A 21,261-nucleotide genomic window follows, 5' to 3' on the forward strand; every position below is an offset into this window, starting at 1 on the left:
GCCTTGAGCTAAGCCCCAAATTAAAACAGCCACGCTGTATTGGTATTTACCATTCCAGAGCTGGGGCCTTTGCTCACCCGGAGGAGTTGTAGCAGCTATCATCACGCAGGCATGTCCTGCGTGAGGCCACAGGGGTCCGATGCTCTTCCACGAGGTATCAGACACCTCGAGGATTAACCTGGTCTGGTTACAAGCACCGCAGCTTGGATCTCTCCCACTCCTGCTCGTGCTGCCCCCCGCCCCTCCCCGCACCTCACTGCTGAAGGCTGGGGGGAGCGGGTAGAGCCTCGGCACGCTCAGTGGGTTTTGTGGTCCCAGCTAGGCAGCGAGGAGCCTCGAATGGGTTGTGGGGTGACGTGGGGTCCGTGGGGCAGCGTTTCTGCTGAAGGGTCCCGTTGGGGTCCCATTGGGGTCCCGAGGCCAGGCTGGGTCTGTGGCTCGGAGGCATCACGGTGGGGAAAGCTCGTGGTGGTGCAGCAAGGGAGCAAGAGGACTCGATGGTGCCTGGGGTAGGGGAAGTGCCGTGGTGGTGGGACCAGCCTGGTGTTTCAGGAAGTTGTCCCAAAAACATGAACCTGCTTGGTGGCCGCTTTTGGTGTTTTCCGAGTTCTCTTCTAAGGGTGGGTCCTTTCTTGCTGTGGATATTCAGCAGACCAGATGCGCTGGCTGCCCGCCGTTCCGTTCCCCTTGCCCTGGGGAGCTCTACCAGAGCCACCGGGCAACGGGGGCCCCACAGACCCTGCTGGTCTGTATTAGCTCGGTCCCTTTTCGGTAGGATCCCTACATCTGCCTGCCCCTCCCAAAACGTTAGTGCACAGAGCAGGCAGCAGCTTCCCCTGCTATAAAAATACCCCCTTTCCAGTCAGAAGGTCTGGTGCTTAAATCGTGGAGCTGAGATGTTGGAAAGAGACTGATTTTTCTCCCCATTTTTTTTGGGGGGGGGGGCTCACATGCTTCACCAAGCTGCTAATTGATTTGAAGCCCTCTGCACCGAGAGGCAGTCGCAGTCCTCTCCCTCCCATCACCCTCAGTTTTGGGGTGACCTCTCTAAGGGAACCCCCCCTCCACCACATACTGCTATCAAACCCCGTTGTTGACCAACTGATGAACTGCACAGCAGCTTCTCTCATCTCTGGAGAAATAATGTTGTGGCTTTTCTAATCTAATTTAGGTTGGAGTTTAGCTTAGAGCAGGGGAAGTCCAGGCAGGAACAGGCAGCACAGGGTGGTGGAGGCAGGGGTCTGCTTTGGGAGAAGCTCACGATGTGGTTGCAGCAAGAAAGCAGAGAAATTTAGTGAAGTAATTTCCAGGGAGGAGTTGAAAGCAAGTTAATGCTTTGCCATCGTGGGGGCAAAGTGAAGGGCCAGCGTCTCCCGGGCACGCCGGGTTGTGGCAGAGCCGATGAGCCCGCGCGGGGGCCGGAGCCGGCCAGCATCCCCGGCGTGGGCAGAGCCCGGGGGCTTGAGGGCAGGGGGGGCTGTGCAGGGGCTCCGGCTCACCTCTGCCCCCACCTCTCCACGCAGCCCCCCTGGACCAGCCCTGCTGCAAGGCTCTCTACGACTTCGAACCTGAAAACGACGGCGAGCTGGGCTTCAAGGAAGGCGACATCATCACCCTGACCAACCAGATCGACGAAAACTGGTACGAGGGCATGATCAACGGCCAGTCGGGCTTCTTCCCCCTCAACTACGTGGAAGTGCTGGTTCCGCTACCTCAGTGAAACGGCATCGCTCCTGTCCCCCCTCCGCTGGCGCGGGGCCGAGCCTCCATTCCACCTCCATCCCGACAGGGCCCTGTCCGCCGGCGGGGCTGTGTTATCTCTGCGTCGCCTCGGGGCGAGATTGCCACCAGGGAACAAGCCAGAAGGGTCAGACGGCCCTCTTACCCTCTGTGAATTTGGTTATTTTGATTTTTTTTTTTTTTTTTTTGTCCTTCTGGTGCTTGAACTTCGGTACTTTGCGCGCCCTGCCAAGCCCACCCCCTCCCCGGCTGTACGATTTGTCGCAGGCCTCTCCTCCTTTGGGTCGAGCATCGAGGTGGGAGAGAACGGGATGCAGCCTTCACACCGAGCATCAGCGTGGGGACGCACGCAGCCCGGGGGTGAGAGTGGGGGGGCAAAGCAGCCCCCAGCCTCACCCAGGGGCACAGCCTTCCCCCCCACACCCCCCCACACCCCATTGAACACTACCCCTCTCCCCATTCCCGGGGGGCTCGGGGTGGGGGGATACCGTGGCACAACAACACTACGACACCCATCAAACACTAAGCCAGCCCCGCGGCGCAGGTGCTGAGCCCTGCCTGGGGCTCGGTGCCATCCCCCCCCCCCCCACCCCGGAGGGACAGAGCAGCGCTGGCCCCTGCCCGCCGTTAGCCCCCTCCCCACAGAGCTCGACTCCAGAGGGGGTGGCTGCTCCCTTCTGCCCTTTTATTTTAAATATTTTACGTCAGGTTGCTTCTGGACAGTGGGTTTTTTGTCCTATAAACTCTCCCATCAGAGCTGGGGGGTAATTTTGGGGGAATGGGGCCGCAGCCCGGGGTCTGCCCGCCGCAGGGCAGAGCAGGTCGTGGTTCCTCTCCCCGCGGCTGCGGGGCCGGAGCTCGGCTGATCCTCATGTGCCTTTCCTGCCCGCTCTGCCCCACCGTGACCCTCCTTTTGGGGGGGGTGGGGGGTGGGGGGGGAGGGATGGGGAGGGGAGCAGCGTGTCCCTCTGCCCCCAGCTTTGGTGGGAAAAAGTATCGTACAGCTGGGTGCTGCTTCTGCCACCCCCCGGCATCCCCGCCTGCCCCTTCTCGTGGGGGTTGGGATGGGGCCCGGCAGCGGCAGCGCTCGCCCCGTCTCTCACTTGGCTCCGTGGTTTTCTTTGCTAGAAAAGTGGGGGGTTTTTTTTCCCCTTCCCTCAGCCTTGGCTGGGTTCTGGCACCTCTCCTCCATCCCCGCCCGACCGGGGGCCGAGCCCCAGCTCGGCACCGGGCCCGTGCCGCAGCACGTCCCTGCCCCTGTCGCTCCCGGCTCCTGTTACAGTCACACAGCCCCTTCTCAGTGATTTTAGCCGTGCATGTCGCTGTATGTCCGATCCCCTGCCGCGCCGCGCTCCGAGCGGTGACCCCGGTTGGGTTGGGGGACACGGGGCAGCTTCCCCCTCGCTCCCAGCAGCGCAGGGAGCCCAAGGGACCGGTGTCCCCTCGCCGGTGGGGACCGGGGTCACGTCCCGGGAATTCTGGCTTCGGCTCAGGTGGATTGAAATGCGTTTTGTCAGCTGGGACAAGTTGTTAAGACCTTTTTTTGTAATGGTTTCTCCTGGTTTATTAGGGGAAAAAAAGACGACCCACAAATCTCGACTTGTATCTCTGAATGAAAGTATTAAATGTTTTCTTCTTTCTAACGGCTGCCTCCTCCGCGAGTGCGAGACCGGGATCTGGGGGGGGGGGGGGGGACCCAGCGGGAGGGAGGAGCAGCCCTGGATGAGCATCCCCGCCCCCGATTCAGCCCCCAAAACCAGGCAGCTGGATGGTGGCTGCGCCCCGCGGGACCACCAGCACCGTCCCTTATTGCAGCACCAGCAAGATGTCCCCAAGCCGGCAGAGCCTCACGGGAACTGCTCTTTAATCAACTACCACTTCCACCAACGACTCACAGCCGAGACGCCCACCAACCACCCTCCCCTCCGCCGCTGCCGTGGGACACCCGGGCAGGAGCCGGCGGGGTCCCGGGACCCCTGGGGTGAGCTCCCTGGAGCAGTGGGCGATGCGGTGTCCCCCCCACAGCGCTGCCCTGCGCCGCGTCTGGATGAGCCCCTTGGGTCCCTTGCTGGGAAGGCACCTGGTCCGAGTCGCGGGGTTGGGGGGGGGGGGCCCGGCCCCTCAGCCGCTGAGCTTGAGGAGGCTGTAGATCTGCTCCAGGATGTGGGTGAAGCTCTGGTCTTTGGGGGTGCGGGCAGCCAGGGAGCCCTGAGATGGGGACGCAGCCCAGTTAATTAAAACTGGGGTGGCTGGAGCTGATCCCCCAGGTAAATCCCCCACCCAGCCCAGTGGAGGAAGCCTCCCTCCCCACCTTCAGCTTGTCCAGGTAGGTCTGATCCCGACTCCACAGCTCCTGAAACTTCACCAGGTCCGGGGCTCCCTTATAAAACTCCACCAGCAGTGTCTGGGGTGGGGGGAGAGAGGGGCTTCAGGCACTGGGGCTGCCCCGGGGTCGGGCATGTGCCCCCCTCCCCCCCCGACTCCTGCAGCACCAAGACCTCGGCAGCACGGTGGGGATGGAGAAGAGATTGTCACCGTCACCGGGGCCAACAGCAGGATGGGGACGGGTGGTGGAGGCCCAGCCAGCCCCCGATGGGGTTGGAGAATTGTCCTTGCTGGGGTGGATGGGGTTTTGGGGGCCCCCCACCCCACGCTCACCATCTCCTGCAGGACATCGTTGGTGAGGAAGCCGTCCTGGATGTAGGCCACCTCCACGTCCATGGGGATGCCGTAGTCATTGGGCCGTTGCTGGAGGACGGGGGAGCGGGGGGTCACCCCACAGCACTGGGGCCACCCCCACCCCAAATACCACCACCCCCCCTCCTCCCGCGGGGCTGGTGACCACTCACCTCCGGCGGTGGCATCACCCAAAAGGGCGCGATTTTGGACTCCACGCCAGGGTTGCCGTGATAGTAGGGTCCTGGGGGGGGGGTGGGGTGGGGGGTGCACAGAGACGGGGCTGGCACGGGGTAGGGGGGTGACAGCAGCCCCAGCACCCCCGGGACCGCGGGGACCGGGCGCTCACCGCAGATGAGGGCCAGGCAGGGCTGGAAGCCGTTGCCGCTGCCCTGCAGCTTGAGCTGATAATCCATCTGCGCGTCGATGTCGTGCAGGGAGGGCAGCGCGGGGCCGAAGGGGTGGCTGTGGTACCAACCCACCAGTGACAGCCCCCGCAGGAACAGGCTCTGGCAGATCTGGGATGGGTGGACACCGTGGCTTCGGGTCCCCTGGGACCCCCCCAGGAATGCCCCCCCCTTTTGCCCCCCTTGCCCCTTCCTTCCCACCCCCGGGGCTGCTTTACCTCCTCCTCCACGGCGCCGGCGGCCTCGGCATCGCCCAGGCGGGTCCGGCACGGGAAGGCTCGCAGCACCGTCAGCACTGCGAGGGACACACACACACACACACACACAGAGGGGTGGGTGTCTCTGTCATAAGCTTGGGGGGGGGGGCCACCCACCCACCCTGCTACCTACGCTGCGTGTTGGTGTCCCACCGCCCACCCAGGTAGCCCACCACCTCGCTCCGTGTCAGGTGGCTGTGGAAATCCTAAAGAAGAAAGGTTAAAATCACCAGTTTGACTTCAAAATGATGCTGGGGGATGTCCCCAGCGCCACCAGAGATGTCCCAGCCCGTCCCCCCCCCGTCCCCCCCCGTCCCCCGGGGAAAGGACGCACCAGGAGCAGGAGGACATTGCTGGAAATGGCCACGTTGAAGGGCTGGAACTTGTTGATGGCGGCAAAGGACGTCACCTCCACCAGAGTCTGGGGGTTTCTGGAAGAGCCGCAGCCCCGCTGCCCCAGCCACCCCACCCCCCCACCCCCCCTGCCCTGCCCCCACGGGGCCGGCGGTGGCACCCGTGGGGCTCAGGTCCCCGTCACACCCTACCTGGCCGAGTCGCGGGTGCCCAGGGTGCAGTACCGGACGGGCACCCGGGGTTTGCTCTCCAGCCTTTTCCCCGGGGGGCCGTGATCTACGAAGCACAACGCCCCGTCACCGCTGCCGGGCTGCCCAGGCTCCCCCCGGGGACCCCCCCCCCCCCGGTGTCACCTTACCCGGCTCCACCAGGCTCTTGCACTGCTGCTTTTTGCTCCTTTCCTCCAGTTTTTTGACAGCCGCCGGCTCCGGCACGGGCCCCCGACCTTCCCTGGGCGCCTCCTCCTCTTCCTCCTCGGGCATCTCCTCCTCCTCGCCCTCGCTGGCCAGGCTCTGCGGGCAGCACAGGGCTGGCACCCATACCCCGGGGGAGGGGTGGGTGGGGGGGGGCACCCCCGAGGGTCCCAGAGTGGGGGGTCCCGACCCACCTCCTCGGCGGGCGGCGCGTTGGGCTGGTGCTTGCGCAGCCAAGCGGCTTTATACTGGTCCAGCTTCTGTCCCTTGTAGCGGACGGACGCCCAACCGCACCCCGACTTCTTGGCGGGGTTCACCAGGCGCTTGCAGTGGGTGGCCCAGGCGCTGGGCGAGTTGAAGACCTGTCCCGTCTCCTGCCAGGTGATGGTCCCGTCCGCCCCCAGGTCCCCCACGAACTTCTTACCCTGGGGAGGACGGGGTGAGCTGGGGGGGGGGGGGGGCGCGGGAATCACCCCCCCAGCCCCAACCCCCCCCCCACACACACCCCCAAGCCGGGTGTCCCCGCGCCGGCCGGGCTCACCAGGTAGTAGATGGAGAGGACACCGCGGGCTGGTTCGAGGAGCCCGTCGCGGAGCAGGACGCGGAGGGTGATGCCGCGGCGGGTGAGGACGGACCCCCGCGGGCCCCCCGCCGCCTTCGCCCCGCTCCCGGCCTCCGGCTCGGCCTCCGCTTCGTCCAGCCCCAGCTCCAGCTCATCCTCATCCTCCTCCAGGCACTCGTCCCCGCCGGGGGAGGCGGCTGCCAGTGCTGCGGGATGGGACACGGGGGGGGGGGGGGTGTCCCCTCACTGGGGGCAGCAGGCGTGGGTGTGTCCCCCCCCTTCTAAGAGCACCCTTGGGGGTCCCGTCTGTGTGTGTGTGTGTCCCCCCCCCCGCCCTCGTGGGTGGGTGTGGATGGGGACACTGGGACTGGGATGCGCAGGGATGCAGGAAGGGGGGACAGGAGGGCACGGGGGGGGGGGGGAGGATGATGGACACAGGGACAGGGGGGACAGTGATGGGGTCACAGGGGGGGTGTGGGGACACGGGGACGAGGCTCCCCTGGCCCTGCGGGTCCCCAGAGCCGGGTCTGAGCCCAGAGGGGCGCGGGGACACACGGACACACACACACGGACAGACACACGGACACGGGCCCCTGGGGGAGCACGGCCCCGCCCCCGCCCCGGGCCTGCCCCACGGGTGTCCCGGGGTGCCCCCCCACCCCGTGGGTGCCCCGAGGGTTTCGCGTGTGTGGGAGCGCTTCGCGTGTGCGTGGGAGCATGCGCGGGTACACACGTGTGTGCGGCGGTGGAGGGGGGGGTGGGGGGGGAGCGGGGGTTGCGCGCAGGTGCATGTGCGCGCGCGCGCGCGTGCCCCGAGTGTGTGCGTGTGCGCACGCCGTGCGTGGGGGGGGTGGGGGTGGGTGTATTTGGGGGAGGGGAGGGGGGGGGGGGGTGCCCGGTGCGGTACCTGTCATGCTCCGCTCCCGCCGCTCCCGCCGCTCCCGCTTCCCCCCCGCACCCCCCCCCGCACTTTCTCCCTCCCTCCCCCCCCCCCCCCCCCAACCTCGGCGGCGGCGCCACGTGATGGGGCGGCCCCGCGCGCCCCGCCCCGCCCCTCCCGCGGCAGCGGCGGGGGGGGGGACGGACACACGGACACACACATCACACGGACACACATGACACACACACACACATGACACACACACGACACGCACACCGGCACCGGGGACCGGGCACGGGAATCTGCGGGGGGGGGGGGGGGGGACGGGGACACGAGAACCCCACCCCTGCCGCACCGGCGGGGGGGGGGGGGGACACATGGACACATGGGGACACAGCCCCGGGACCGACCCCCGCACCCCCCGCGGCCGACCCCCGGCACCGCCCGGGACCCCCTGGCGCTGACCCCCCCCGGGCACTGATTCCGCCCCCGCCCCAGTCCCCCCCGCCGAGCCCGGGGCCGTCCCGCAGCGCTACCGGAGGGTCTGGGCCGGGCTGCGGGGGGGGGGGGGGGGGGCCGGGTACTGCGAGGGACGGGACGGGGGGGTCCGGGTAGGACCCCTGACACTGGGACCCCCGGGTGGGCTGTCCTGGCTGGGACCCTTGAGATTCCCTCAGGGTGGGACACCCCCATGAGACAGCCTCGGACCCCTCCGTGGGACCCCCCCCCCCGAGGCTGCAGACACCCCCAGACTGTGACACCCTCTGGGTGGGCACCCCCGAGTGGGACTCCCGTGCTTGTGACCCACTCAGGGTGGGCGCCTCCAGCCTAGTACCCCCTGGGCTGCGACCCCCAAGGTGGGACCCCTGGGGTGGCACCCGTGGGTGGGACGCCCAAGCCAGGACCACCCCCAAGGGTGCGACCCTAAGGTGGGACCCCAAGATTGGGACCCCCCCTCTAACCTGGGACCCCAAAGACACCCCTGAGCCAGGACCCCCCTCAAGTTGGGCTTCCCCAGGATGGGACCCTGTGCCCCTGCCCCCCCCCCCCCCCCCTCTCCCCAGCTGGGACCCCTGAGGTGGGACCCCCCCCGGGATTAGGGACATAGTGGGGGGTGGAGGTGTGGAGGGGGGGATGGGGTTTGAGAGGGTCATGCGGGGGAGGGGGGCACAACAGGCAGGACTGGGGTGGGGGGGTGACACAAGGGCAGGGTTTGGGGATACAGAAGGGACAGGATTTGGGGACTGGGGGTAGAGGGGGGTCAACTGGGCAGGATTTGGGGGTACAGTGGATGCAGAAGCAGAGGGACAGGGTTATGGGATGCAGAGGCTGGAATGGGGGGCAGGCATAAGGGACAGGGTGTGGGGACACCGTGGGTGCAGGGGACAGGCCACCCTCGTGTCCCCCCTCTCCCCCCCCCATGCCAGGCGGGGAGCTGGGAGGCGCAGGAGATGTGGCGGGGATTCATCCTGACCATGGCGGAGGTGGGCAGAGGGCGCTGGCCCCGGCACCAGGGGGGTGTCCCCGTGACAGTGACACACACCTCCCCCCCGCAGGTGAAGGCGCTGCTGCCTGGCCACCCCCGGGTCCCCCACCACCCCCAGCCCCCCCAAGCCACTGCTGCCCCTGTGAAGTCGGGTGGGTGGGAGGCCAGGGGGGTGTCCCCAACCTCACCGGGGGGGGACCAGCGTGGCTCGGGTGGCACGGCTGGGGGTGGCCCGATGTGGCTGGGGGGGGCGACAGGGCAGGGCTGTCCCCAGAGTCCCCAGCTGCTTCTCGGAGGTGACGGGACTGGAGGCCGAGCGGCTGCTGGAGGGGAGTGCGGGGAGGGGGGAGGACACGGAGCTGCACCCCGGGGGGGCACGGCCACTGCATCTCGGTCACCATGCGCCAGGAGATAAATGGGGGGGGGGGGGGGGGGGGGGGGGGGGGGGCGGGGGATGGGTGGCATCAGAGTGTGGGTCCCCATGGGAGGGGTGGTCCCAAGGTGCAGGTCCCTGTGCAAGCTGTGAGCCCCCCCACCCCCCCACACAGGTCAAGGGTCCCTATGCAAGGGGTGGCCCCAGGGTGAGGGTCCCCATGGGGTGCTGGTCCCCATGAGAGGGGTGGCAGCCCCCCCTGACACAGCTCCCCCCCCCAGGCAGCACGGTGCTGCTGAAGCACCATAAGATGAACCGTGTGGACCTGATCATGGACATGGACACACCAGTGAGCGATGGGGAGGGGGGGACACAGAGCTGGGCTGGATCTGGGGGCATGGATGTCCCCCTCTGGGCCCCCACCTGAGCCCGTGGCTGGGCCCCGCAAGGGCTGGGGCCCCCAAGGGACATGGACCCCCCCAATGCTAGGATCCCTGGGAACTAGGACACCCAAAGCTGGGACCCCTAAGGAACTGGGAGGACCCCAAAGGGACTGGGACCCCCAAAGCACTGGGACGTGAGGGTCTGGGACCCCCCCCCCAATTGCTTGGATCCTTGGGAACTGGGACACCCAAGGCCAGGACACCTAAGGGTCTGGGACCCCAAAAGGACAGTGACCCCCCGAAGACTGGTACCCCTAAGAGAACAGGTTACCCCAACGGGCTGAGGCTCAAGGGATTGGGACCCTTAAGGGCTGGAACCCCCCATTGCTAAGATCCCTGGGAACTGGGACCCCCAAAGGACTGGGACACAAGGGTCTGGGACCCCCCATTGCTTGGATCCTTGGGAACTGGGACACCCAAGGCCAGGACCCTTAAGGAGCTGGGACCCCAAAAGGACAGTGACCCCCCAAAGACTGGTACCCCTAAGAGAATAGGTCACCCCAAAGGGCTGGGACTCAAGGGACTGGGACCCTCCCTCCCCCCCCCCCCCCTTCCTATTCTCCCTGGGAACTGGGATCCCTAAGGAACTGGGACCTCCAAAGGACAGTGACCCCCAAAGCACTGGTACCCCTGAGGTAATAGGTCCCCCCAAAGGGCTGAGACTTAAGGGACTGGGACCCCCCCCCTCCCCATTGCTAGCATCCCTGGGAACTGGGACACCCAAGGCTGGGACCCTTAAGGAACTGGGACCCCTAAGGGTCTGGGACCCCCAAAGGACTGGGACACAAAGGAGTGGCACCCTTAAGAGACTAGGTCACCCCAAAGGGCTGGGACCCAAGGGGCTGGGACACCCCCACCCTCAGGGCCCAGGAGCACTGGGCAGGGAATGGGGGGACCACAGGGGGGGACTTATGGGGGGGTGGGGGTCCCCAAGTGACACTGCCTCCCCCCCAGCATCGCTGCTCCGCGCTGGTGAAGTACTTCAGGGAGAGCAGCACGGGCAGCCTGCAGCCCCTGCACCGCGAGTACAGCCCACGGGGGGGGGGGGGGGGGGGCTACGGGGGGGCTCGGGGGGCTCAGCGGGGTCCGGGAGGGGGTCTTGCAGGACGGCAGTGGGGGTGTTGGGAGCCATTATGGGTGGCTGGGGTGGTGGAGGGCACCTGGGGAGTCTTTGGGGTGCTTGGGGGGATTGCTGGAGAGTTGCACGAGTCTTGGGGTGCTGGGGTGGGTTTGTCAGAGCTGCTGGGGTGTTGCAGGTTGGCACTGAAGGTCTGGGGGTGTCAGGGGCAGGCAGGGGGGTCCATGATGCCCCCCCCTCCCCACCCTGCTCCGCTTCAGTTTGTGGAGATGGATGGTGAGAACGGGGAGGAGACCTGAGGGGGTGGGTGAGCCCCCCCTGGCTGCCCCCATGCCCCATCCCCACAGCTTGAAGCCATCCCCGAGTCCCCATTGGCCTGTGCTGCAGCCCCAGGGGGGGCCCAGAGGACACCCACACCCCCACACCCCCCCATTTAGGGCCGTCCTGGAGGAGCAGACCTACATGACTGAGCAAGGTGAGGCTGGCTGGGCTTGGGGAAACTGAGGCAGGGAAGGGGGCACCCCCATGCTGACCCCTGCCCTTCCCCATAGGTGAGTGAGACCCCCCAGAGCTCGGCGCCCCATCCTACCCCCCCCCACCCCCCCAGATTCTAGTGAGGGGGGGTCTGGGTGGCTGGGTCCCACTGGGGAGGAGGGGAAAGCGTGGTGGTGGAGGGGTGGGGGTGCCAGGATCCAGACGTTTGGGTCCTGTCACTGGCTCTGGGGGACAATGGGGGCGAGTGGTGGGGTCAGGGGTTTTGGGGGGGGGATGTGTGGACACCTGGGTCCTCTGCCAGGCTGTGACACACCCCCCCCCGCCATGGCCCAGGTATGATGGATGAGCTCACCAAGAAGCTGCAGCTCTGCTGAGCTCTTGTTGAGGACTGAGGGGGGGGGGCCACCGTGCCCCCGTCTGCCCCCCCACTTTGTGCCAGGAACCAGGTGGGGCAGCGGTGCCCCCCTCATACCTGGGGCAAAGCTGCGCCCCCCCCTCCTGTCCTGGGCACCCCCCTAGGGCTAGGGTGGCACTGGGGAAAGGGGGGGGGGGGAGCAGCAATGGACCCCCCCCCACCCCATATATTTGGGGGGGCATCACTCCGGGCACCATCCGGAATAAAGGCACTGCCCATCACAGCCCCATCCCAGCTCCTCGTGCTGTGGGGGTGGCACTGGAGGGACACTCCCCACGCCCCCCCCCCCCCCCCCAAAAAAAAAAAACAACCTTCCCCACTTTGGGCTGGTGCCACCCGGCACCCCGTGCCCCAGCCACGGCCGCGTCACACCTACATCCCAATTTATTCTTCAGGCCAGAAGCAGCTCTCAACGGTGAGGGGCGACGTGCCCAGCCCCGTGCCAGCGATGGAGGTGGGGGGGGCACAGGATTTTGGGTGGGGGTGTCAGCTGGCAGGGCCATGGGTGCTGGTGCACCCCAGCTCTGGGGGCTGGCACAGCCCTGCCAGCGCAGTGTGTGGAGGGGGGGGTAGGGGGTACATTCAGTGCTCTTGCCTGGGAGGGTGACCGCAGCGGGGTGGGGTGTGGGGCGGGGGGGGGCACAGCTCTAGGGCAGGCTGGCGTTGGAGCTGCTGGCTGTGCTGTTGCGTTTCTGGAGGCATTTCACCGCGCTGGGCACCTGCAAGCCCGAGGAGACGTGGAAGCTGCCGCACCAGACCTGCGGGGACAGGAGGGCGGCTGGGCTGGGGGCGGGAGGGCTGGCACGGGGATTGGGGGAGTGGGGGGGGGATGAACCCCACCAACGGCACCCCCAGAAGAGCTGCCCAGCCCTGCCGGCCCCTTACCGTGAAGGCAGGCAGCACCGGCTGCGTGAACTTGACCTTGAAGGTGTGGAGCAGCTGCTTGGTCCTGGCGTTGTAGAAGGACAGGAACCCTGCGGGCACAGGGGAAGGGTCACGGCAGGGGGGTACGGAGCTTGCAGACCCTCAGCACAATGTCCAGGGTGGTGGCAATGCCCGTGGTGGACATACTGGTGTCTACGGTGGTGGCAATGCCAACACGGGACACTCTGGTGGCAATGCTGGTAGTGGACATGTTGGTGTCTGTGGTGGTGCCCATGAGGGAGACACGCTGGTGGCAATGCCCATGTTGGTGTCAGTGCCCACGGTGGACATGCTGGTGTCTACGGTGGTGGCAATGCCAATATGGGACATGCTGGTGGCAATGCTGGTAGTGAACATGTTGGTGTCTGTGGTGGTGGCGGTGCCCATGAGGGACATGCTGGTGTCAGTGCCCACGGTGGTGGCAGTACCCATGGTGGACATGCTGGTGTCTGTGGTGGTGGCAATGCCAACACAGGACATGCTGGTGGCAATGCTGGTAGTGGACATGTTGGTGTCTGTGGTGGTGGCGGTGCCCATGGTGGATATGCTGGTGGCTGTGGTGGTGGCAGTGGCCATGATGGTGGCAGTGCTTGTGGTGGACATGCTGGTGGCAATGCCCATGGTGGGTATGTTGGTGTCTATGGCGGTGGCAATGCCCATGGTGGTGGCAATGCCCATGGTGGGTATGTTGGTGTCTATGGCGGTGGCAGTGCCCGTGGTGGACATGCTGGTGTCTACGGTGGTGGCAATGCCAACACGGGACATGCTGGTGGCAATGCTGGTAGTGGACATGTTGGTGTCTGTGGTGGTGGCAGTGCCCATGGTGGTGGCAGCGTCTGTGGTGGACACACTTGTCCCCAAAGTGGTGGCAGTGGCCATGATGGTGGCAGTGCTTGTGGTGGACACGCTGGTGGCAATGCCCATGGTGGTGGCAGTGCCCACGGTGGGTATGTTGGTGTCTATGGTGGTGGCAGTGCCCATGGTGGGTGGGTATGTTGGTGTCTATGGTGGTGGCAGTGCCCATGGTGGGTATGTTGGTGTCTATGGTGGTGGCAGTGCCCATGGTGGGTATGTTGGTGTCTATGGTAGTGGCAGTGCCCATGGTGGGTATGTTGGTGTCTATGGTGGTGGCAGTGCCCACGGTGGGTATGTTGGTGTCTATGGTGGTGGCAGTGCCCATGGTGGGTGGGTATGTTGGTGTCTATGGTGGTGGCAGTGCCCACGGTGGGTGGGTATGTTGGTGTCTAAGGTGGTGGCAATGCCCATGAGGGACATGCTGGTGCCTATGATGGTGGCAATGCCCATCCTGGACATGTTGGTGTCTACAGCAGTGGCAGTGCCCATGGCGGACACGCTGGTGCCCATGGTGGTGGCAGTCCTTGCGCCCACCCCCAACACTGCCCGATCCCCACCCTGCACCCACCTTCGTGGAAGTTGCAGTAGACGCCGATGCAGTCGGGCACGGGCACGTCCAGCACCTTGGCCTTGTTGGCGTGCTTGGCGCTGAAGCTGACCTGCAGCCAGTTGTTGAGGTGGAGGCACCAGGAGGCCGAGGTCTTGCCCAGCTGGTCGAATTTACCCAAGCTGCGATACGCCACCCCCACGCCGAAAGCTTTGCTGTCCCGGTCGTACCGCACCTCCCAGTAGTGGTCGTCACCGTCGATTAACGTGTCACCTGCGGGCACGGGGCACAGTTCTGCCTGGTGCACCCACGGGGAGCCCTGTCCCATCCCCAGCCCCACCAGGTCCCTCTGGGTGCCCCCATGCCCACCTACATCCCACCCCCCCCACACCCCCCCCGTGCCCTCAGGGCCCCCTCCCACACCCCCGGGTGCCTGCAGGGTCCCCGCCAGCACCCACTGGGTGCCCCCCCGGCTCTCACCCAGAACCGTGTAGGACTCAGCGGTGAAGCGATCTCTGCCCCCACGCCCCGAGGGCATCCTCTTGGGTGACTGCACCACCCTAGGACAGACGGACGCCGGCAAGGAGGGCTGGGTTGGCGTTACCCGGGGGCGGGGGGGGGGGGGGCAATGCTGGGGTGACAAGGTGGTGTTTGGGGGGGGGGGGGGGGTGGGGGGGATGGTGACATTACCTGGCGGGCGAGTTGGCGGGCGATGCCGTCCTGCCCTTGCCGTCCTTCTCGCGCGCCTTGACGTCCTGCACCTTGCCACCCGTGGCATCCCACTCCACGCTGAGATCCTCCACCCGCAAGTTCTGGTGGCACGTGCTGGCGTCCAGCCGAAACATGAACGCTGGGGACAGCCACCATCAGCGCGTGTGGGTGTGGGTGTGGTGTCCCCTCACCCCCTGCTCGCCTGGCACCAAGGGGTCGCAGGACCCCGGCACGCGTGGGAAGGGGCAGCGTGGGGTGGCACAGGGGGCGATGGGTGCTCTGCCACCCCCTCTGGTACCCACCTCTCGTTTCTAAAGTGACCGGCTCGGAGAACTCGCCTGCCACAGCCTTGTTACATGCCCGTACCCGAAAATTCATGTACTTCATGTCAAACTTGAGCCCTGCGGGCACAACAGGGTCACAAAGCGGGGCATGGCGGGGGTACCGTGACCCCCGTGTCCCCTACAAAGCCTGGCACTGCCACCCAGCCCCCTGCCACCCGCAGTGCCTGCTCCTAGGATGTTTTTTAGGGGCCAGTTTTGCCCCCGTGCCCTCACCGGAGAGGGTGTACTCGGTGCCCTTGATGCCCTCGACCACCATCCAGGGCTGGTCCTCCTTGGCGCGGGGCGGCCCCTCGAAGTTGGTCTTGCGGTACTCCAGCACGTAGTGGTCGATCTTGCTGTTGTCGTCGGGCATCCTCCAGGCCAGCGTCACACAGTTATCGGCCACCAGTGACTCCGCCAGGTCGATCTCGGGGGTGCTGGGCACTGCCCGCAGGAGCAGCCGTGCCAGTGTCCCCCCCACCCCCCCCCCTCCCCTCCTCCACCGCAGCCCTGCTGCCAGCCGGGGTGTCCCCAGCACCCCCAGGGCACCCAAAGGTCCCTTGGGCTCAGCACCTCAGAGACCCTGGGCATGGCACCGACGGGACCCATGGCCACAGCACCCTGGGGACCCTACACGTGGCATCCCAGAGACCCCCAAGCGTGGCACTCGCTGCCCTCCTGGGCACAGCACCCCACCCCCCACCCCAATCCTTCCATCCCTGGCACCTTCTCGCCCCTCTGGAGGGGGCACCACAAAGTGCCCCAGGCCTGGCACCCCCCACAGCCCCTCACCCCGTCCCGTGGCACCCAGCAGACCCCTTAAACCCTGGACCCCCATCCTTGTGCCAGGCTGGTACAAACCCTCCGTGCCCCCGCCACTGCCCTTCCCTTGCACCAGGAGAAACCCATGTCCCTGTCCCCTTGTGTCCCCGTGTCCCTGTCACCCAGGGGCAATACCTGGCAGGAAGGCGAGGGCCTGGAGCAAGCGGCGTTCCTGGGTGAAATCCACCATCAAGTGGCTCATGTTGTCGCTCACCTTGGCCTTGAGCGAGAGGCGGAAGGCGGGTGCCATCGTCACACTGCACAGGGGGAGGGGGGGACACGGGGACGAGGGTCAGCGGGGCCGGGAGCCAGACACCCACCCAGCCCTGACTGCTCCCCCCCTGCCCTGCGTGGCCGTGGGGAGGGCGGGTAGAGCCACCCCAGCACCCACGGGGCCACCCGCCGCGTGGCCCTGGCCGGGAAGGTGGTGGTGGCGAGGGGGGGGGTGGTTAGTGGGACTGGGGAGCACGGGGGTGCCGTACCTATCCTTGATCTGTTTGGCAGCCTTGTGAGCGCAGAGGAAAAGAGGAGGAAAAAAAAAAAAAAAAAAAAAAGCAGATGAGACAGCAGTGCCAGGAGCCAGCATGGTACAGCGTGCCCGGACGCCTGCTCCGGTGCCAGTCTGACAGAGAGTACCCCGCTGCGGTACCCCAGAAGCTCAGCATCCCTGCTGTGGTACCCCACGGCATCCCCACATCCCCGCTGCGGTACCCCAGAAGCTCAGCATCCTCACTGCGGTACCCCAGCAGCTCAGCATCCCCGCTGCGGTACCCCACGGCTGCAGCACCCCCATGGCACAGCTCCCCAAACACCCGCCGGTGCCCCCCCCCGTGTCGCTGCCCTGGTGACCCTTTGTCTTGGGAGAAAGGGGGTACCAGGCAGGTTGGGGATCACCCCAGGGGGGGGGGGGGTCTCCGTGCTCCCCCCCAGCCCCACTGCAGGCACAGCCAGCCCAGCGTTGCCCCAGTGCCCAGCGCAGAAAGAGAGGAGGGTGCCCACCCGGGGTGAGCGCAGCCCCAGGGTGGCATCGACCGGATGGAAAGGGGGGGGTCAGGACACCCCCAGTGTCGGAGGGCAGTCAGACAGGGACATCTCCCCGCTCCGGTGGGGACTCACCTGGAGGAAGTCGTGGTCGTTGGCCGTCCCCAGGGCTTGGTTGGCCGCTTCCAGCAGCTCCTCCGAGCTCTCCAGGGCCTTGGCACATGCCGCTACCTGGGTCTGGAGTGGGGAGGGGAGATGGACAGCGGTGGGCGAGGGTGCCGGTGGGCGTGGGGGGGGACACCACCCCCCCCCCCCCCATGGTGGGTGCCCACCTGCAGCTCGTAGGTGCGGCTGGCGCGCTCCTGCTTGATCTTGGTCAGCATCTCGTCCTTCAGCTCGTCCAGCAGCGCGTACAGCGACTGGAACTCGCTCTCCAGGTCCTCCCGCACCCGCAGCGAGTTGTCCTGGTCACAACGCCCCGGGGGTGTCAGCGGGTGCTACCCCCACCGGGGAGCGGGACCCCCGCTGTGCTGGGGGGTCCCCGTGGGGAGGGTGAAGGCGGGTTGGTCCCCGCTACCTCCACATTCTGCATCATCTGCTTGAGGGAGTAGATGAAGTTCTGGATCTCCTCATTCTTCATGGCCAGGGTGGTGATGATCTTCCGCATAGCCTCCTGCCCGGCCCCCCCCCCCCGCCCCCCCGGCCCGTGGTCAGTGCCCCCCGGCCCCCCGCTCCCCTCGGGCCCCCCCTCGGCCCCCCGTCCGCGCTGGGCCCAGGCGTGCCAGGCGCCGCGGGCACCCGGCGGCTCTGCCGGCATGGCGGGAGCGGGATGACTTGGCAAGTGTGTGCGAGAGCAGAGGGAGGGCAGCTAGGGGCCGGGGGGGGGGGGGGGGGAGCCCTGCACCCCCCTGCACCCCTCCCTCCCGCACCCCTCCCTCCTCCAGCCCTCCCGCACCCCTCTACCCCTCCTGCACCCCACTCTCCTCCATTAGCTCCTTCCATCCCTCCTGCCACCCTCCATCCCTCCTGGCCCCCTCCTCCCCTCCCTCACCCCTCCGTCCCCCATCCCTCCTCCCCTCTCCCCCCTTTGCCACCCTTAACCCCTGCATCCCTCCTTCCTCCACGCCTTCACCCCCCCCAACCCCTCTTCTTCCAGTCCTCCTCCATCCCACTGTTCTTCCTTCCTCCATCCCCTCTTCCTCCCTCCCTCCTCCATCCCTCTTTTTCCATCCCTCCATCCCTCTTTTTCCATCCCTGCATCCCCTCTCCATCCCTCCATCCCTCCATCCCCTCTTCCTCCCTCCATCCCTCCTTCCTCCATCCCTCCCTCTTCCTCCTCCATCCCCTCTCCCTCCACCTCACCCCCCCCCGCCCTCGCCCCGGTCCCCGGTCCTGGCCCAATCCCACCTGGTCGCCCATACCGGGCCGGCCCCGCCGCCGCTCGGCCCCGCCGCCACCAACAAAGGGGGAGCGGTGCCCCCCGCCCCGCCCCGCCCCGCCCCTCCCGGCCGCGGGGCACCACGGGAAATGTAGTCCTTCCCGCCGGGGACAGCGCCGCCCCTTGGCATGCTGGGAGATGTAGTCGGGGGGGGGGGGGCGCGGGGTCTGAGGACCCACACACACCCCCCTAAGGATGGGCCCCGCTCCCCCCCGAGCACGGCGGAGCTTGAGCTCCCCCCCCCCACCCCCCCCCCCCCCCCCGGAACTTGCCCCTCCCCCTGGAGAGGGAGACCCACTGACACCATCCCAAACCAGCGCCGCCCACCCAAGGGGGGGCCATGAGCCCCCCAGATCTGGGCATCCCCCCCACACACCCCCCAAGGCAGGGGCACCTCTGGACCCCCAGGGATAGGGGACAGGAGCCGCAGGGGTGCTGGGGTGGGGGGCACTGCCATGCTGGGGGGTGGGTTTCTCCCAGTAAGGGACCCCCCCCCCCCCCTCCCCTTCCAGCTCTCCCTGCGAGGCCACACTGGGCTCCCAGCCCGTTCTGGGGTCAGGTCGTGTCCCTCTCCGGGGGGGTCCCAGCGAGGGTCCCCGGGTGGCACGTCCAAGCTGGAGCTGACCCCAGGACTCCTCAACCCAGGCTGGGGACCCAAGGAGGTGCCATCCCCTGCTCTTGCCCCGGAGGGTGTCCCCATCCCTGTCCCCATCCCCATCCCTGTCCCCATCCCTGTCCCCATCCCCATCCCCATCCCCCCTCCCCTGGGCTGCGCAGCACAGTGGCAGGAAGCTGTGGTGTCACAGCGAGCCAGCCTGGGTGACAAGGGGCGGAGAGACTTGGGGGACAGCAGCGCTTTGGGGACAAGGACAGCTTGGGGACAAGGACCCCTCGGGGACAGGGACCCCTTGGGGACGTGTCTCCTCAGAGCAGGGTGGCTAGGCTGGCACTGGCGTGGGGATGTGGGGGCTCAGGGTCCTCATCCCCCTCCTTGGTGGTGAGTGGGGGGACAGGGCTGGCTGGAGGGGGGACAGAGGGGACAGTGCCTGAGCCCCTGTGGTGTGGCTGTGGGGTTGGGGACAGGCTGTTTTGGGGGTAACGGGGGGGACACAGGGCTCAGGCTGGCTCCTGCGTGATGGCCGGGGCAGGGGTGTTGCTGGGGTCATCTGTCCTGAGGGGGGGGACCAGAGAGGGGTTGGGGACACAGAGGGAGGGACAGACATGGGGACAGGATGGAGGTGGGTGACTGAACAGAGGTGGGTGCCACGGCTGGGGGAGGGGCGCACAGGACAGAGGCAGTGGGGACAGATGGAGGGACAAGGGGGAGGGGACAGGATGGGGTCAGATACCATGCGTGGGGACAGGATGGGGACAGAGGGATGTCCAGAGGGGCGCGTGGCCGGAGGCAGCGGTGAGGCAGGACATGCAGACAGCAAGCCTGGCTCCCGGTCCCCGGGGTGCCCCAGCACCCTCAGCCCCATGGGTGGCTCTGGGGACCGCTGGGGTGGGGGGTGACAGCTCCCTCCCACCACCCCCCCCTAGTGACCTGGGTGCTGTTCCCGGCAGCGGGTGCTCTGCAGGTGAGCCAGGACCCAGATGAGTTGTGGGTGGCAGCGGGGGACAGGGTGACCCTGGGGTGCCGCGTGCTGGAGGCTGACCCCTGGGACCTGCTCTGGCTGGAGTGGGTGAAGGACGTGGGGCGCCGGGTGCTGTGTGCCGCCCGCCTGCGCCCCACCACCCCCACCCCCTCGGCCCCTTGCACCCCCCGCCTCCACCTGGCCTGGCACCCCCCCCGTGCCACCCTCAGCCTCCTCCAGGCGCGGGGGGACGACGTCGGGCGCTACCTCTGCCGGGTGACCCTCGAGATCCCCCGCTATGCCACGGCCACCGGCAACGGCACCCGGCTCAGCGTCGACACAGGTACCCGGGGGGGGGGTGTGTGTGCGGGCCTTGGGGGTGTCCCTGGGACATGGTGTCATGGTTGGGGTCAATGGGGTCCCTGGGAGGTGGCATCACCCAGGGGGTTGATGGGGTCCATGGATGGAGGTGTCTGGTGGGTTTGGGGTGGCCGCAGCGCAAGAGGGCTGGGGACAGGGCTGGGGACAGGGCTGGGGACACAGTTAGGGACAGGGACACCCCTGACTGCGTTTGCCTCACCAGCAGTGGCTGACGGAGGACATCAGGCAGGTAAGCGTGTCCCCGCTGTCCCCTCCATCCCGGCGCCCACGTGCCCGGGTGCCAGCGGTGCCGAGGCGGTGGCCCCCAGCTGGGTGTGCTTGCAGGGCTGGTGTGGGGGCTGGCGGGGGGTCTGGGGGGCACAGCCCTTCTCCTTGGGCTGGCCTTCCTCGGCCACCAGCGCTGGTGCAGGAACTCAGGTAACCCCATCCCCAAATACCCTGTCCCAAATACCCCATCCCCAAATACCCCATCCCTAATACCCCCTCCCAAATACCCCGTCCCCAAATACCCCATCCCTAATACCCCCTCCCAAATACCCCATCCCCCAAAACCCCATCCGCAAATACCCCATCCCCAAAAACCCCATCCTTAATACCCCCTCCCAAATACCCCATCCCCAAATACCCCATTCCCAATACCCCTTCCCCACCTGCCCCTTTTCCCCCTGCCCAAATACCCCCAAGCCCCTCTCCTCCCCACCCAAACACCCCCGTGCCCCCTTGCCCCACGTACCCCTGTGCCCCAACGCCCCCCTGCCCGTACCCCCCCCCCCCCCCGCCTGCTCATCAGGGCTCACGGTTGGGGGCACCCAGTGGGTCCCCCCCGGGGGTCCCCTGGCTCTGCCAGCCACCATGCCTTGGGGGGCCAGGCTGGCCATGCCCAGCCCTGCACCCCCCCCCCAACACCCACTGCCCCCCCAGACACAGCCATCTACGTGAACGTGCTGCCCCCCTCGGCGCAGGCCCCCAAAGAGGTGCTGCCACCCCCCCCGGAGATGGAGAACAGCTGGTACCAGGAGGGGCTGTACCATGCACGGGACCTCCCCAGCACCCCTCAGCCCTGAGAGGGGGGAGCACCCCCCCACACGCACCCCCCTCCCAGCTCTGCCTTTCTGCAGGAACA

The 21,261-nt window shown here is 67.2% G+C and overlaps 4 protein-coding genes across 10 annotated transcripts in view; 2 read left to right on the forward strand and 2 right to left on the reverse strand.

Moving 5' to 3' along the window:
* Positions 1-3,383, forward strand: part of SH3GL1 (SH3 domain containing GRB2 like 1, endophilin A2) — a 30,447-nt gene extending 27,064 nt beyond the window's left edge. For all 3 annotated transcript variants that reach the window (XM_032993942.2, XM_032993943.2, XM_032993945.2), the window contains one exon: positions 1,524-3,383. In XM_032993942.2, the coding sequence (XP_032849833.1) occupies positions 1,524-1,720 (197 nt within the window). In that variant the 3' untranslated portion in view covers positions 1,721-3,383. The remainder of the gene's footprint in view (positions 1-1,523) is intronic.
* A 363-nt stretch (positions 3,384-3,746) lies between these two features.
* Positions 3,747-7,356, reverse strand: MPND (MPN domain containing). The gene is made up of 13 exons (XM_042794485.1): positions 7,317-7,356; positions 6,389-6,615; positions 6,042-6,272; positions 5,793-5,946; positions 5,626-5,710; positions 5,415-5,511; positions 5,214-5,286; positions 5,042-5,118; positions 4,766-4,934; positions 4,590-4,660; positions 4,399-4,488; positions 4,052-4,144; positions 3,747-3,948 (listed from the first exon to the last, which is right to left on the reverse strand). Exons 1-13 carry the CDS (start codon positions 7,321-7,323, stop codon positions 3,862-3,864), a joined length of 1,461 nt encoding a protein of 486 aa, XP_042650419.1. The 5' UTR covers positions 7,324-7,356; the 3' UTR covers positions 3,747-3,861.
* Positions 7,357-11,945: 4,589 nt separating this feature from the next.
* FSD1 (fibronectin type III and SPRY domain containing 1) lies at positions 11,946-18,191 on the reverse strand. 2 transcript variants are annotated; one of them, XM_042795015.1, is made up of 13 exons: positions 18,150-18,191; positions 17,320-17,415; positions 17,075-17,206; positions 16,878-16,979; positions 16,244-16,266; positions 15,897-16,018; positions 15,174-15,383; positions 14,919-15,017; positions 14,596-14,755; positions 14,386-14,465; positions 13,927-14,178; positions 12,465-12,553; positions 11,946-12,337 (listed from the first exon to the last, which is right to left on the reverse strand). In XM_042795015.1, exons 1-13 carry the CDS (start codon positions 18,159-18,161, stop codon positions 12,227-12,229), a joined length of 1,488 nt encoding a protein of 495 aa, XP_042650949.1. In that variant the 5' UTR covers positions 18,162-18,191; the 3' UTR covers positions 11,946-12,226. The 2 variants fall into 2 exon arrangements, with proteins under 2 accessions (XP_042650949.1, XP_042650950.1); XM_042795016.1 differs by lacking the exon at positions 16,244-16,266 and having other exon boundaries at positions 15,174-15,313.
* Positions 18,192-19,007: 816 nt separating this feature from the next.
* Positions 19,008-21,258, forward strand: LOC122153667 (natural cytotoxicity triggering receptor 3-like). Of its 4 annotated transcripts, none has more exons than XM_042795017.1 (5): positions 19,008-19,177; positions 19,747-20,100; positions 20,341-20,367; positions 20,463-20,555; positions 21,060-21,258. In XM_042795017.1, exons 1-5 carry the CDS (start codon positions 19,141-19,143, stop codon positions 21,200-21,202), a joined length of 654 nt encoding a protein of 217 aa, XP_042650951.1. In that variant the 5' UTR covers positions 19,008-19,140; the 3' UTR covers positions 21,203-21,258. The 4 variants fall into 4 exon arrangements, with proteins under 4 accessions (XP_042650951.1, XP_042650952.1, XP_042650953.1 ...); XM_042795018.1 differs by having other exon boundaries at positions 20,344-20,367; XM_042795019.1 differs by lacking the exon at positions 20,463-20,555.
* Positions 21,259-21,261: the final 3 nt, after the last annotated feature.

The sequence above is a fragment of the Tyto alba genome, unplaced genomic scaffold (assembly GCF_018691265.1).
Source record: "Tyto alba isolate M040663 unplaced genomic scaffold, T.alba_DEE_v4.0 Super-Scaffold_20000042, whole genome shotgun sequence".
In the NCBI taxonomy this organism is placed as follows: Eukaryota; Metazoa; Chordata; class Aves; order Strigiformes; family Tytonidae; genus Tyto; species Tyto alba.